Source organism: Kogia breviceps, chromosome 10, assembly GCF_026419965.1.
Source record: "Kogia breviceps isolate mKogBre1 chromosome 10, mKogBre1 haplotype 1, whole genome shotgun sequence".
In the NCBI taxonomy this organism is placed as follows: domain Eukaryota; kingdom Metazoa; phylum Chordata; class Mammalia; order Artiodactyla; family Physeteridae; genus Kogia; species Kogia breviceps.
The window spans coordinates 84984014-84998386 of record NC_081319.1 but is presented as its reverse complement, the minus strand read 5'-3'; the positions used below and the strand labels follow the sequence as shown (position 1 = coordinate 84998386).

Genomic DNA, 14373 nt, shown 5'->3' with positions numbered 1-14373 from the left:
GCCAAAAGCAAGCAAACAAACAAACAACAACAACAAAAATCCAGTCCTTCACCTGCTAGTCCTTTGAGAAACCAGTGCCAGGCTCTCCCAGAGCCCTTTCTACAAGTCATTGCTGAGTTCCTGGTTCACCTTCGTCATTTTCCCCTCCCACAGCCGTGGCTGGTGGCTGCTTCCTCTTCACAGCTAAGAAGAAGATGGGAGGGAGAGGCCTGGAATGAGAAGCCCAGAGCCCACCCCACCCCCAACATGCACTTTTTCTAGAGAAGAAGCAGCAGGAGAGTTGGAGAGAGCTCCACTTTATTATGGAAAGTTAAAAAAAGACAAACAAAACCAAAAAACCAGGCAATTGAGAAGGAAGGAGAATTGGGGGAAGAAAGTTGAGGCGCCTCATTACTCACCCCACCCCCTCGTAAGTCAGTTCAATTGTGAACCACTAGGAGGAACAGAATTAAATAACTAGAGGGAGATACAGAGTTAAGGTTCCCAGCCTTCCCTCTTGGGGAAAACTGAGACAGTAATACTGAGCAAAGGTGGAGGAAGCCATACCCCCAGGTCACCCCAATAAGGTGACTTCAGGGGACAGGGGAGAGGATTCTATGTGGACACACAAGTAGACGTGGCTTGTAAACCCGGGACTTTGGCAGGTGGGGCTGGGAACTGGGGGGTTTTGTAAACCAGGCTGTGGTCAAGAGAGGAGGCAGGCACTGTAAACAAAGGGGCAGTGACCTAAGGAACAGGAGGGAGAGGTGCCTGTAAATGCAGTGGGGGCCAGGTCTCCCAGGGACATGGGTACTTAAATCCCAAGAGCCCCAGGGGGTGGTGGGGAGTCAAGGAAGGCTGTGGGGAGAGTTACCCTGCCCATGGAGATGGAGAGGGTGCTCCATCCGTACCCCTGCCCCCACCGCGCCCCGTGAGCTCTGTGCTCCTCCCCAGGACTTGATGGGGATCTTGGATCACCTAGGATGCACCAGCATGTCTGATGAGGGTAGAAACTGTGCGGTTGCCTCCGCCCCCAGAAACAGGATGAGGAAAGCAAGCTGGAAGATGTTGGTTGCCCTTCCCTGCCAGGCTCATGTTCAGGGTCTGTCTGCTCTGAATCTTCTGGGCTCCAGGAAGGAGGGAGGTATATCCCAGTGTTGGAAGAGGGTCACCTCCGGCAAGACTCATCTGTGGGAGAGGAGGCCATAAGGATAGAGAATGAGTGAGGGTCTCTGCTTCCCACCTTCCCTACCCACTGCCCACACTGAAGGCCAGTTGGCATGTAGGAAATCTTATAATAATATCTTATTATAATATCTTATAATATCTTCCACATGTTACTACTAGTAACAGCAGCCATCACTCATTTAGCCTGGATTCTGTGCCAGCCATTCTCATAACTCATTTAATCTCACAATAACCCCAGGAGAGGTTAAGTAATTTGATGTCCAGCCATAGTTCCTAGGTGTTCTACAAAAATTACTTAACCCTCCCAACAATTCCAAAAGGTAGTTATTATTAACCCCATTTCACAATAGTAAACTGAGGTCAGAGGTCAGGTGATTTCCCTGAGGTCACACCACAATTAAGAGACAAGATGGAATTCAAACTCAGGCCTGATCCAAACGCTGTGGGGGGTTTTGTGGGGTTTTTTTTTGCTGTACGCTGGCCTCTCACTGTTGTGGCCTCTCCCGTTGCGGAGCACAGGCTCCGGACGCGCAGGCTCAGCGGCCACGGCTCACGGGCCCAGCCGCTCCGCGGCATGTGGGATCTTCCGGGACCGGGGCACGAACCCATGTACCCAGCATCACCAGGCGGACTCTCAACCACTGCACCACCAGGGAAGCCCCAAACGCTGTGTTTTTAACCACACTAGAGCGCTCATTAAGAGGCCTGGTTTTGAAATATGGAGACCTCACGTGCACTTCGCTTCCCAGGACCTCCGTTTTCCAATCTGTTAAAGGAGCAGTTGGGCTAGAGGCCCTGCCAAGACCCTTCCAAGCGCCAACATTAAATCCTCCCCCTCCCTCCTGGACCGCAGTGCCCACTCTGAACACCAGGGGGCGCAGTCGGGCCGACGGAGCCTAAGCTTACCCACTATCAGGGCCTTGGTGCGCAGCCCGCCCTGGAGCTCTGGCTGCAGCAGTAGCAGTTCCTCCTCATCCTCTTCGTCGTCGGTTTGGGCCGCAGGGGGACTGGAGGCACTGGGGGCCTCAGGCTCCGGGCCCAGCTCCTCCAGCACCGAACTCTCGGAGGGGTATTGGTACGTGGTCTCCAGGGCTGTCTCGCTGAAGGAGATCTTGAGCTGAGGGTGGGAGAGAAAGTGGGGAGGAGGCGGGGTCAGCAGGGGGAAGACCGCAGGGTAACAGGTGCAGGATGGAGAGGGGGGACTGGATTTGGGCACTCGCTGACTTTGTCCTCCCCAGCCACTCTGGAAGCCAGTTTTCCTTTCAGTACTCTCTCTCCAGTCCCAGATTTTCTCTCTTCAATCATATCATTTCAAAAACATTGACTTTGACCTGAGCTTTGGCAGGGGCCCAGGTGGCAGAAGTTAGTAACACAGGACCAAGGTTCTGCTTTTAGAGTGTGGGAGGCAGAAGGGTAAAAACAAATTAAAAACATGGAGATAAGTCCTGTGATCAGAACTGAGTCTTTGGGTACCCTGGGAGCAATCAGGACGGCTACCCAGAGGAGGTGAGATTTGAAAAGAGCTGGAAAGAGCTGGCTGGGAGGGATCCCACCCAAAAGCAGACAGGCACAATGGTTTCCATAGCCTCGGCCCCTTGCTGTTGGGGGAAACCCAGGACCCTGGTCACCAGCCCCTCCCACCCCCCTCACTCCCCTCCTCCAGCTGGAGTGGACCCACAGGAAAGTCTTGGGTCTGAGAGGGGAGCGGAGACCAACAGAAAAGCCCAGAGGAAATGAGACTCTACCCAAAACACAGGGAGAAGATGAGCCCAAGTGCCTGAAAGGTGCAGCTGGGGGAGGTGACAGGGGCAGAGAGGAAAGTTCGGGCAAACGTGACATGGGGGTGGAGAGTGCACCGGAAGGGACGTGCAGAGACAGAGGCAAATGACCAGAAGGGATCTGGACGGGGCAGAAAATCCTTCCTAAACATACTGTCTCAAGAGCAGGCGAGCCCCAGCTGCTCTCACTACCTTTTTACCCTTCCCCTTTGCCCTCCTAAGAAGCTCAGGGGGAAGGGGCAGGGTGGGATTAACTCTGGGAGCCAAAGCGATTAAGGAGACAAACAGGAGGATTCCATATGTACTGCTCAGAAAGGTCCAGATGATCTCCCCAGGCCTCCTCTGGCGTCTGTTTGGGAAACTTGGGGCTGGAGCCCTGCACCCCTGAGTCTCTGCAGGGACTGGGGTATGAGGAGAGAAACCAGGACGGTGGCTGGACAGGTGGTTGCTAACACCTGGGTCCCTGAGGGAAGCTAGAACTCAGAGACTGTGTGTGTCACTCCCTGGGTCCAAACCTGGCATTGGCCCCCACCTCACTGGGAGCAAAAGCCAGAGACTGGCCAAGGCCTACAGGGGGCTCCCAGTGTGCCTCTCCCCACTCCTCTCCAGCATCCTCCTCCACTCCAGCCACACTGACTGTGATTTCCTCCAGCCCCACCAGGGGCACTCTTACCTCAGGGCCTTTGCACTGGCTGTTTCCTCCACCTGGAACACTCTTCCCCCAAATATCGCCATGGCTCCCTCTCTCTGCATCATGCTATTATAAAGTTGTCATATTTGCTCCTCCTACCTCCTGGCCCTCTAGGTTCCACTTGTCCCTGTTCTAATGCTTTCCCATAATCACTTACCACCTTCTAACCTAACCTACCAGAGAATTTACTTATTTGTTTACTTATTTGTGTCTGATGTCAATAGAAATGTGGAAGTTGCCACAATGGGTAAGGAAGGCGTCATCCAGACCTCAGATGTGGTCCCAACAGAGGACCAACACTGGGGGAATACTGGGGGCAGGGGCAGTCCAGTCTGTACACAGTCAACCCCCAGTCTGTGTCTGTGGAACAGCTGGCTGGTAGAATCAAGTGACAGGAACCAGACCCCTTATATACCAGTTTCTCAAAAGGAACTACTTCTATTGCTGACAGATTTACCCAAACTTCTGGGAACCCATTTCGGTTTTCTTTTCATATCACCTTTTGAGATAACAAGCTGTGTAGTTTATTATCTGCTCTGGAAAAGGATCCATTTTATTTGCTCTCCCTCCACGTTTGTCTCTCTCCCCCAACCCTGCTTCCCTCCTCACCACCCGCCCCAGCTTCTGACTGGGCTTCTCAGGAATGCACAGCCTGCATGCGGCGCGCGTGGGGTGGGGGGTACAGAGGGGGTGACTCACTCCTCTCATCAGCTATATAAGGTCACAAGGGGGCTAGAGAGGGGAGAGGCTGGTCTCCCCGCCAGAGGGGCCTCTGGGGAAGGGCACCAGCCACAGCCCAACCCCTGGGCTCCAGTGGCAGGGCTGGGATTTCTCTCCCAGTGGCAGGGATACATTTGATAGAATTACCCTGCAAAACAGGAGTTATTTAGGGAAGGGGGGGAGTGTTGGGTGGCAGGGTCCTCATATTCCTGATCTGGCAGCTGGGGACAGGACATACCTGTCCCTGATGAGCAGGGTGCTGGGCGAATGGAGAAGGCCTGAGGGAGGGCTGAGGGGAAGGTGTCTGGGCCTAGAGAACTCTGTGCTGCCTCTTCCCCACCCCCACCCCGAGCGGCTGCTTCCTTATTCTCTCACCACATCCTGAGCACAGTTCTGGCAGGCCCATGGCCCTGCATTTGCCACTCAGCCCCACCAGCCTTCCGGGCAACCCCCCCCCCCCCCGCCAGGCTTCCTGTTTGGGCGATCTGCTTCCGGCTCCCCTGCTCCCTGACCTAGGTATGGTCACCCTCACAGGTCCTGCCCTGCGCTCAGACAGTCCCTGGGCTTTGGGCCCCCAAATTCATGCCTTCTCCTCTTTGTTCCTCCCCAGAGGCACAAGCCAGCCTCTACAGTAGGAAGTGACTTCTCTGAACACCTCGCCCTGGTCATTCCTCACCTACTTCCTTGCATCTGCCCCGCCTGAAGGGGAAGGGGCTGGTAGCAGTCAGAGACCTCAGGACAGACTCAGGGACCATAGCTCGGGGATGGGAGCTTAAGTTTCATGTGAAGATGAACTGGGGTCTCAAGTGACCCCGAGCTTTGGTCCCTGTGCCTTCCCACCGATACTGAGGACACAAAAAACAAGTCTGAGGATGTCACACATGAGATGAGGACTGGAGACTAGGAAGGTTTTCCCAGTCTCTGGAGAGATGTGTTAGATGCAGAGACCTCTCTTTCCTTAGTTTTTCAAGCTGGAAACTGGTGTATGGGGAAGGACTTGGGCCAAGGCCAGGGGAAGAAGTCAGCTTGGCTGTTCCCAACTTCTCTGCACTGCCTTCTTCTTCTGGCCTCGGTCCCCACCCCGCCCCCACCCCACCCCGTCCTTAACTCCCATTGTACTCCCTGCTCTCAGCACAGTGCCTCCAAATTCACTTCTCTTTCTTTCTACCCCAAGAGGAGGGAGAGGCCGGGATGGCAGGAAGAGAGGGGAAAACCAACTGCTGAGCCAGTTCTGGGGAGGGAGGGGAAGCCCAGGGAGGAAGGACAGGGAGGGAGTGGCGAGGGGGTATTTTGGAAGAGGAGAAGGCTTTTCTTGTCCCAAGAGAGAAGGGAGTACTGTCTGAAGCAGCGGCCCAGCTGGGGGTGTGCAACCTCGAGGTCACCCACTTCAAATGGCCTCTGTGTGTGTCTCTCCCATGGGGTGGACTCGGGTTCGAAAGCCTTCTCTGCTCCTCGGCCAGCCCTGTTCCACTCCCCTCCCCCTGCTGTCCTACGGTGTCCCTCCTCCGCTCTGCACCCCTCGTCCTCAGGTCTGTGAGACCCTCCTCCGCTCGCTTCTCCCTACAAGCCCAAAGCCACCCACCCCTCCACCTCCCCAGGCTTCCCGCCCCGACATCCACCCCCCTGGAAGGCTGGAAATGCTTTTGCCCTGCGGACCCTGCCCTCACAGGCTCCAGGCTGTGGCCTCAGCTCAGGTCTCCCACCAGACGGCCTGGGTTGGGTCACACACTCAGCAATGGAAAGAACTGGGGGGCTGGGGGCTCAGAGCCTGAGGGAAAGGAGGGTGAGCAGCCTGGGCGCACCCTGAGAGGGACACATCCAGGACAGCGCTTGCTGGCGGGGCAGGCTCCCTGGGCTGGGAAGTGAATGGAAAAGAAGGGCTATGAGAAGGAAGGGTGTGTGTGCAGGGGAGGAAGAGTGGCGGCAGGAATCAACAAGAACGCATAGACCAAGACAAGAATACAGGCGTATGAGACAGAGACAGGAGCCCACAGACAGCTGACAAGTGGGCTTCTAAGGAGCCTGACTTGGCTGCTCCCTACCTGTTTGTGGTGCCTTTCAGGGGACCCCTTGACAAGGCAGCTGCGGCCGAGGCGGAGGTAGCCCCCCAGAACCAAGATCTCCTCGGCAGTTGGGTACCGCTTCTTCCCAGCCCCAGGGACTGCAGCGTCAGCTGTGGCTGGGCTGGCCGGAGTGGCAGGGGCTGCAGGGGGCACGGACCGCCGGGGGTTGACTGTGAAGGTGTGTCCGCTGCGGCGGGGGGCCCCCACCCCTGGCCCTGCCTTCACCCCATAGAACAGCCGGCTCATGAGGGGATCCCCAGGGGACTGGGGGGCAGGTGGGGCTGGGGGTGGGGGAGACAGAGGGGCTGCTGGTGGGGGCCGGAGTTCCCCTGCTTCCTCTTCCTGCTGTCTAGAGCCTCCAGTCCCAGCGTCCTCTGGTGGGAGGGGGGAGGGCACAGAGCAGCGGTTCTGCAGGGCGCTCAGAGGCCTGCCCTGAGCCCCTGCCTCCTCCTTCTCAGCTTCCCCTTCTCTAGCCTCTGCAGCGAGAGGACTCAGGTGCTTCTCGGCAGACTCTGGAGGGTCTGGTTTCTGAGTTTGAGTCTCTGTGTCCCTGGGTGTCCAATCTCGAACCTTCCCAGAGTTCAGGCTCCATTTCCACCCTTCTGTCAGCCTCAAGCCCCTCTCGCCATCCTCCACAGGGGTAGGCCTCTGTTCTGCTGCCTCCACTCCTCCAGAACTGCCATCTGGAGCCTCCCTTGTCAGGGTCTCTGACGACGCTGTAATCTCTCCTGGGACCATCCTTGGACTTGGCCTCTCTTCTTGTCTCCCACATTCCTCTGAGCCGTCTTTTCTTTCTTCTCCTGAGCTCAGCCTCCACTCTGATGCCTCCGGTTGTACCCAACTCTGTTCCTGAGACTCTCTGGAGTCAGGCCTCCATTTATGGGCCTCTGTCAGGCCCAACTTCTGGTTGTCAGACTCCACTGGGCTCAGTCTATTTTCCACCACCTCTTTTCTCCTGGGGCTTTGTTCTTGAGGCTCTGCCAGTCTCAGACTCCGCTCTGGAGTTTCTCCAGGGCTCAGCCTCCATTTCCTCACCTCTGACAGTCTGGAGCTCCTGTCTCCAGCCTCTCCTGGGCTCTGCCTCCAGTCTCTAGCCTCCAAAGGCCTGGGGCTCGACTCTCGAGCTCCCCCTATCCCCAGCCTCCTCTCTCTGGCTTCCCTGGGACTGAGCCGCTCTTCTCTTGACTCTCTTCCCTTGGGGCTCTGATCCCGCATCTCCCCAGGGCTGGGTCTCCGTTCCCAGGCCTCTAAAGACCCAGGCCGTCTCTCTGCAAGTAGCTCTTCACTCCGCTGCTGTTGCTGCTGCTGGCGCTCTTGCCGAATAAATCGGTTCTGGTGCACTGGCCCAATGGCCTCCAGGAGGACAGCAGACTCGTCTGGGTCTGGAGGTCCAGCCTCCGTAGTCCCAGGCACAGGGCTAGGCTCCCCGGGAGACAGACCAAGCTTGGCCCGGCGGCGCTCCAGAAGCCCCCGCTTCCAGGCTGGCATCTGGGACAGCCGCTCCTGTTCTGCCTTCTCCCGGCCACGAACGGCTGCCTCCTCCTGCCGGCGCCGGGCTAGCAGCTGTAGCTTCCAGTCCGGGATGGTGGCCATGGTCCCCTTGGGGAGGGTGGGGAACGCTGGGGGCAGAGAACAGGAAGGAGAGGCTCCAGAGAGGCCCAGGGGGTGAGAATGGGGGTGGGAGGGGAGGAAGTGGAGCGGAGAGGTGGGACACAGAGGAGGGCAGAGGAGCTGAGGGTGAGGACAGAGGGAAAGAGGGGGGAGCAGAGAAAGGGGAAAAACTGAGAAAGTGAAGAGGAAACTAAGAGCCAAGTTGATGGCGGTCGGGGGATGGGTTGAGAGGAGGAGTGGAGATTCAGGGCAAAGAGGCAGGAGTCAGATTTGTCAGTACAGGTTATTGGGTAACAGAGACAGTCCCCAGGATGTGAGAAGAGAGAAAAACGAGAGAAGGTGGCGCGAGGGCGAAGAGAGAAAAGAGAGGCTGAGCGTGAGGGGGACAGGGTCCAGGAGAGGTTGCCTCACCGCTACCCCAGGAGCGGTGAGAGTGGGAAGAGAGGTCAGGGAATCCCGCCTGGGGCAGTGGGGTCTGAGGGGGTGTCGGGGAGGTGGGAGGGCGGAGAGTGGAGAGGTCTAAGGGACAAGGGCAAGTCAGGGGGCAGAGGGGCGAGGGGGGCCGCGGCTGCAGCCCGGCGCGTCTCAGCGTGTGCCCCGGAGGTCCGGGCTCCCCTTCCAGCTCTGCTCGGGCCACGCCTCTCCGGCCCCCCAGCCCCCACCCCTCTGCCCCGCACTCCGCCCCGAGGCGGGTCAGGAGAAATACCCTCCCCCGGGGACTTTCGGAACCCGGGTGTCGGAGCTGCCAGCACGTTCCCAGAACCCTGGCGTCCACCCCCACCCTAACGCGGTCCCGGCCCCACCGCCTGCCTCCCCCACCGGCGGCGCCCCGGGACCCAGGCGTGCGGAGCACCGGCCCCACACCTCTTTTTTCCGGGGCCTGCCAGTCCCGTGCCCGGGTCTTGGCTCTCACGGAACCCCGACACGGCCGGCCATCCCCACCCAGCTCTGACCGCACAGACAGGCAATCTCGGCACAAAGAGGAGACAGCCCAAGGTCCGGGCCGGGGACGGGAGCGGGGACGGGAGAGGAGACACCCCCTCCCCAAGTCTGAAGCCCCTCAGTCAACTCACACGCCGCGGGGCTCCCAGGGGAGGGGGTGCGAAGGAGCCTGACGTCCGGAGAGAGGAGGAGAGAGGAAGAGGAGGAGAGAGGGATCGAGGGAGATCCGGAGACAGGAGGGAGGGGAGGAGGGAGGGAGAGGAGGAGGGAAAGAGGGAGCCAAGGAGGAGGGACGGAGACAGAGACCAGGGGGCCGGGCGGGGGGAGACGGCTGCTTTGTCTGAGGACAATGGGGAGAGGGAAGGGGGCGCGGGGCGGAGCCGGGCGAGGGGGCGGAGCCTCACTCCCTCCGACCCCGCGTGGGACTCGGCTCCGGGTCTCCTCTCTTCCCGCCGCCAGCCCTGGCCCTCCGCCGTCTGTCCGCAGGGCCTCTCACCCGGCTCCCGGATAACCCAGGTGTCCAGACCTCCGCCCCCAGCTCGCGAACCCAGGGCGGCGGCCCGTGACTCAGGCCCCTCGAGGGACTTGGGGAGGAAGCGGCAGCTGCTCCGAGCCGGGCCCGCCCTTCCCATCTCCTGCCGCTCCTCCCCACGCGTTTGCCTTCTCGGGCCAGCCTTTGTTACCGTGGGGGCCGGGGCGGCCGCCGGGCTGCGGGGAGCCCGTAGGGAGGGGGCGGCAGCAGGAGCGGCGCTCGGAAGCCAACGGTTTTGGAAGCTAGCTCCCTTACCCGAGCCGCTGCCCCACTCTTCAGCTTCAACCTGTCTGCCGAGGGTCCCCAGGTCTGCAGCAAGGAAATTGGGGGATTTGGAGGAAGGGGGACCGGGTGCTCCGGGAAGGTGGGGTGGGGGTGTCCGCGGGGAGTGGCCGCCACCCAGCGGTCACCGGAGGGCGCGGCCGATGCCCAGACTCGAGTCTGGCTCGCCTGTCCTTCCCAGAGTCAGCCCTGCAGCTTGAGAGACACTGACAGACTGCATGCTACACGTAGAAAAACCAGGCTGAATTTTATTTTCCTGTAGCGCGAGTTACTCGGGAGAGCAGGGAGCCCTTAGTCACCCGAATTAAGAGCAGGAGAATCCGCTCAACTAGGTTCATGAGTCTGGAGCCCAGGGGCAGGGCCTAGGGAGCTGGAAAGGCCAGACAGTGGGGCTGGGCTGCAGCTGCAAGGTGCCTGATGGGGCAGCCACTGTCGTCAAACTTGCAGACCTTGGTCCAGCTCCCAGGAGGGGAGCTAGATGTGGAGAAGAGGATCCTTGAGGCGCAGAGGCCAGAAATAGGACCAGGGGAGTGGTCAGGCCAGACCCTTCTCCTTGTGAGAAGGTTGTTAATGGAGGGTCAAGCCCTAAACTCTGAGGAGATAGATAAGTTCCCCACTCCCTCTTCCTGCCTGGTGAGAAGCGGCCCTTGGAGTCCAATGGCTGAAACTCAGAATTTAAGATATGGAGCTGGACGCAAGGAGTGGAGGCTCAAGCAAGGGAAGGGACAGCTCCTTCAGTCCATGGATTTGGGCCTCTGGTCTGAAGCAGCCAAGGCCTGGATGTTAAGGGGATTTAGAATTGGAGGGGAAAAGGAAGTACAGGGCTTGTAACCAGGGTTAGCCCCTCACTCGGCCTCCCCGTCCTGGGGCCGGGAGAGCAGGTGGAGTTTTCTTTGCAGCTGGGCCCGGAGGTAGCGGAGATCTTGCTGGTCAAGTCCGTGAGCCAGGCCCAGGTAGAGGGTAAGGAGGAGAGCAAGGAGGAGGCGGTCAGTGCCCAGGGTGGGCACCACCCATAGCACAGTCAGCAGCTCCACACACACTGGGTGGCGCAGGTGGGAGAAGAGTCTCAGAGCCCGGGGAGACTTCAGGGCTAGAGGCTCACCCAGCCCCAGCACATGGTAGTACACCTAGGGGAGGGAGAATGGCTTAGAAATGGAGTCAAGCCCTTGTTGCAACTTAGCTGCCTCTTTCCTCCCCTTCCAGGTACCCTCCTTCTATAACACAGGCCCAGGAACCACCCTTCTGAGACTGGGGTCCCTGACCCTCATCTCTGGTCCATGAAACTTTCCCAGGCCCAGGAAGCTCATGGTTTCTGGCCTTTGAGGGAGGGCTGAGGGGAGACTATCTTACAAGAAAGGGAGGTGAGGGAGTCAAAAGCAAGAGGCAGGTGGAAGAGTAGGGGAGGAGGAGGGACATCCTTGGAGGGGAAAGAGGTATTCTAGAAAGGATCAGAGGTCTTGGGTAGGGATCTGGGAGCCTCACCTGTTTGAGGCCCATGAGCTCTGCGTAGTCAAAGACGAGAAGGATGCTGAAGATAAGGAGCCAGGAAATGACGTGGAGCACAAAGCAGAGGAGGGGCACCCAAGTGGCCCATGGCTCGGCCCGAGCCTCCCACAACACGGGGCCCCTGGGCACGGGCTCCCAGTACCGCATCACCAGCTGAAGGAGGATGAGGGACTGGGTATCCCAGCAGCCTACCCTTGAAAGACTTAGACCTAGAGGCTGCCCCCACCCCAGGCTGGCCTGCTGCTCTCCCCGTCTCTACCATGAGCATGTTCAACATGTGGAGGGTGCTGGGTGGGGTCCCAAGTCACCAGATAGGTACACAAAGTAGCCTAGGCCAAGCACCCACTGAGAAACAGATGAGTACTAACTGGGAAGCTTTATCTTGCGACCTAGGAAAGTGCTTTTGAAGAAAGGATAGGACTGAAGAGGAGTTAACAAGGGAATCTCAAGCAGGACAACATGAACAAAGTTGCAACGGTGAGAATGCACATATCATGCTCTGGGAATGACAAGCAGTACACCATTCTTGATAAAAAGTAGGATATGTGCTGTGGAGGAATGGGAGCTGAGATTACAGTCCTGAACACCCTTAGTTCTCCTCCTAAACCCATGTTTTATCAGAAGCCTAAGGTCCTTGCCTCTCCAATCGACGGAATCCTTCCCACAGGCTGTTTCCCTTGAGGACTCAGCTGCCAGGGCTTCATACCTGCAAGGCCAGGGCAGTGCATGCCACGTACAGTGACCTCTGAAGGACCCCAAAGTACCGGGACATCCATGACTTCACTGTCTCAGTTGCCATGAGGCTGTGCTGTCCCACAAATAGTAGCAGGAGCCCCAGATCCCAAGCCAGCGGGACAAGAATGCTTTGGTCCTGCAGGGCAGCCAGCCATCCCTGGCGGGCATCTAGCGGGAGTTGGAGAAACGGACAAAAGATCAGGAAGACTGTGGGAAAAACTCCCTACCCTTATCTCCTCTTGGGACCCCAGGCCATGTCCCTTAATGCTTTCAAGAGCCTTAATGCTTCCTCTCTAGGCTTTGCCCACTTCACTGCTCTATTCCCTGTTTCTTCCCTCTTCCTCAGGCCTCCTTCAGAGCTGGGGAGGAGGATTCATGCAGATCAGTCACGAAAGGCATGGCTGGAGTGCCCTTTTTGTTTCGGTTCTCCAAATGCTCCCTCTTTATAACACTCTCCATAGTCCTCTTTACGAAGCCTTTCCTTAGAATACGCTGCTCATCGCCCTTTCTCTACCCCTCATTTCTCACTCTCCCGCCTCTCCAAACCGCTAATCCCTTAGTTCCTAATTTAGCCCTCTGGTCTCCCCTGCAGCGTCTCGGCGGCTTTCACGGTTCTAGTTCCCTCTCCTGGACTTCCCCTGTCATTTGTCTCCAAGCCCCGCCCCCGCTCCCTCTGCTCCGGCTCCACCTCCCTACCCCAGAGCTCATCCTCGGTCCCTCCGGCTCACCCGGACCACCAGACTCCGAGATTCCTCCAAGAAGTGGCCGAAGGGAGGTAAAGCGCACGAACTCCACTCCAGTGCCAAAGGCCAAGATGAAAGAGGCGAGGGCAGCAGGGACGAGGAGCAGTGCAGGGGCCATGGCGAGAAATGGAGGGGTGGGGAAAGGGGCGGGTTTGGGGTTCCCGCGGCCGCAGGCTCCGCCCTGACCCCGCCTCTCGCCTGGGACCCTCCCCAGGAGGGCGGGGCTCCCGCGCGCCGACGCCCAGGCTTCCGGCCGGCGCGCGCGGCTCTCTCACACTGAGCTGCAGGGACGATCCCTGAGTGCTTTTTCCCGGTCTGCGAACCCCGCGTCACAGAAGGGAATGTTAGAATCCCAAGTGAGAGGTGAGAAGGGCAGCGGCTGTTCAGTCAGTCACGTGGTTTGAATCGCAGCTGGGCTAGTTTTCGCATCTAAAATGAAGACAGTTCCTCTCTTGCAGGCTTCTTGCAGAAACGGCATTATGATCCCACTTTCCTTTAACAGCTCTGACTAGAAAATAGCCAGAGTCAGAGGTTACAAAGCCTCAGCTAACACTTTAATAATGAACGGTGAGAGAACGGAAGACTGTTGACCCAGGCTGAGAACCCAAAGCTCTGAATCACCCATTACAGCTTTGTTAGATGAAAAATAGTGACTATTTTACCACAAATTAACGCTTAGTCTGTAATTTATTATAAAGTTGAGTTGTTGCCTCTCCACTTGCTAAGGGGAGAGAACTTGTCTGTAACACTGAAAGATTTGTTCTATTAATGCCAAAGGCTATTACTTTGTAACCATGAGAGTAACAATATGTTAAAATATTTGTGATAGAAAACTTTATTACCGTTGTAAACTTTGTAGTATGTTAATTTTATCCAAGCTTGTGATAATTAACTACCTATACAACCTCATTAGTGTGACTCCACTTACTAGTCAGAAAGCACTAAGATCTTTTGTCCAAAATTTTTCCTACAGACCTGTTTGTAATACCTACAGACTAACATTCATATCTAAAAATCAAAGTAAAGTAAGGTTTTTCTCCATTAGAGTTAAAGATCATGTAGCTAAGGACCTGGTCACAGAAGCTATGACCATAGTAAGGAACTTAGAGATCATGAAGCTAATTCCCTCAGCTAATAGATAGAAGAAACATAGGCCTAACGAGATCAATAAAATTTCCCAAGAATTGAGGAGCTGCTAGTCCTGTGGGCTCAGGGATGACAAAATTGCCAAACAGCATCCCACAGGCTCTACATTTTTTCTCCCTCCTGGAGGCTTAGTATTCCCATTCTCTGAATCAGTGCTATTTTACACTGTACCAGACATCATTATGTTTTCCCTCCTGATTCACTCTCCATCCTCCTTTCTGCCTCAGGAAGTTGTCCTGAGTGGACTACATCAAAGAAAATCACAGCATTTGAGGGAAGCCGTTCTTATGTAACTGTTCCCTCCTCTCAACCTTTTGGGTTTACAGGTGGCCACAACAGAGCTGTGGGTACTGGCAATATTCTTTGTGATTTCTCTATACTCTGCCTACTTCTAATTTTCACTTCATTAAACTCTCTCCAAATTATCCTAATTTGACAGTGCCATAGTTTCCTCTTA

General features: G+C 57.0%; 2 protein-coding genes across 4 annotated transcripts; both read right to left on the bottom strand.

Moving 5' to 3' along the window:
• Positions 1–280: 280 nt before the first annotated feature.
• On the bottom strand, positions 281–9494 carry PPP1R18 (protein phosphatase 1 regulatory subunit 18). 2 transcript variants are annotated; one of them, XM_059075614.2, is made up of 4 exons: positions 9104–9494; positions 6399–8038; positions 2074–2284; positions 281–1167 (listed from the first exon to the last, which is right to left on the bottom strand). In XM_059075614.2, exons 2-4 carry the CDS (start codon positions 8010–8012, stop codon positions 1148–1150), a joined length of 1845 nt encoding a protein of 614 aa, XP_058931597.1. In that variant the 5' UTR covers positions 8013–8038; positions 9104–9494; the 3' UTR covers positions 281–1147. The 2 variants fall into 2 exon arrangements, with proteins under 2 accessions (XP_058931597.1, XP_066862635.1); XM_067006534.1 differs by lacking the exon at positions 9104–9494 and having other exon boundaries at positions 6399–9097.
• Positions 9495–10018: 524 nt separating this feature from the next.
• NRM (nurim) lies at positions 10019–13019 on the bottom strand. 2 transcript variants are annotated; one of them, XM_059075615.2, is made up of 4 exons: positions 12756–13019; positions 11999–12195; positions 11269–11445; positions 10019–10913 (listed from the first exon to the last, which is right to left on the bottom strand). In XM_059075615.2, exons 1-4 carry the CDS (start codon positions 12886–12888, stop codon positions 10632–10634), a joined length of 789 nt encoding a protein of 262 aa, XP_058931598.1. In that variant the 5' UTR covers positions 12889–13019; the 3' UTR covers positions 10019–10631. The 2 variants fall into 2 exon arrangements, with proteins under 2 accessions (XP_058931598.1, XP_058931600.1); XM_059075617.2 differs by lacking the exon at positions 11269–11445.
• Positions 13020–14373: the final 1354 nt, after the last annotated feature.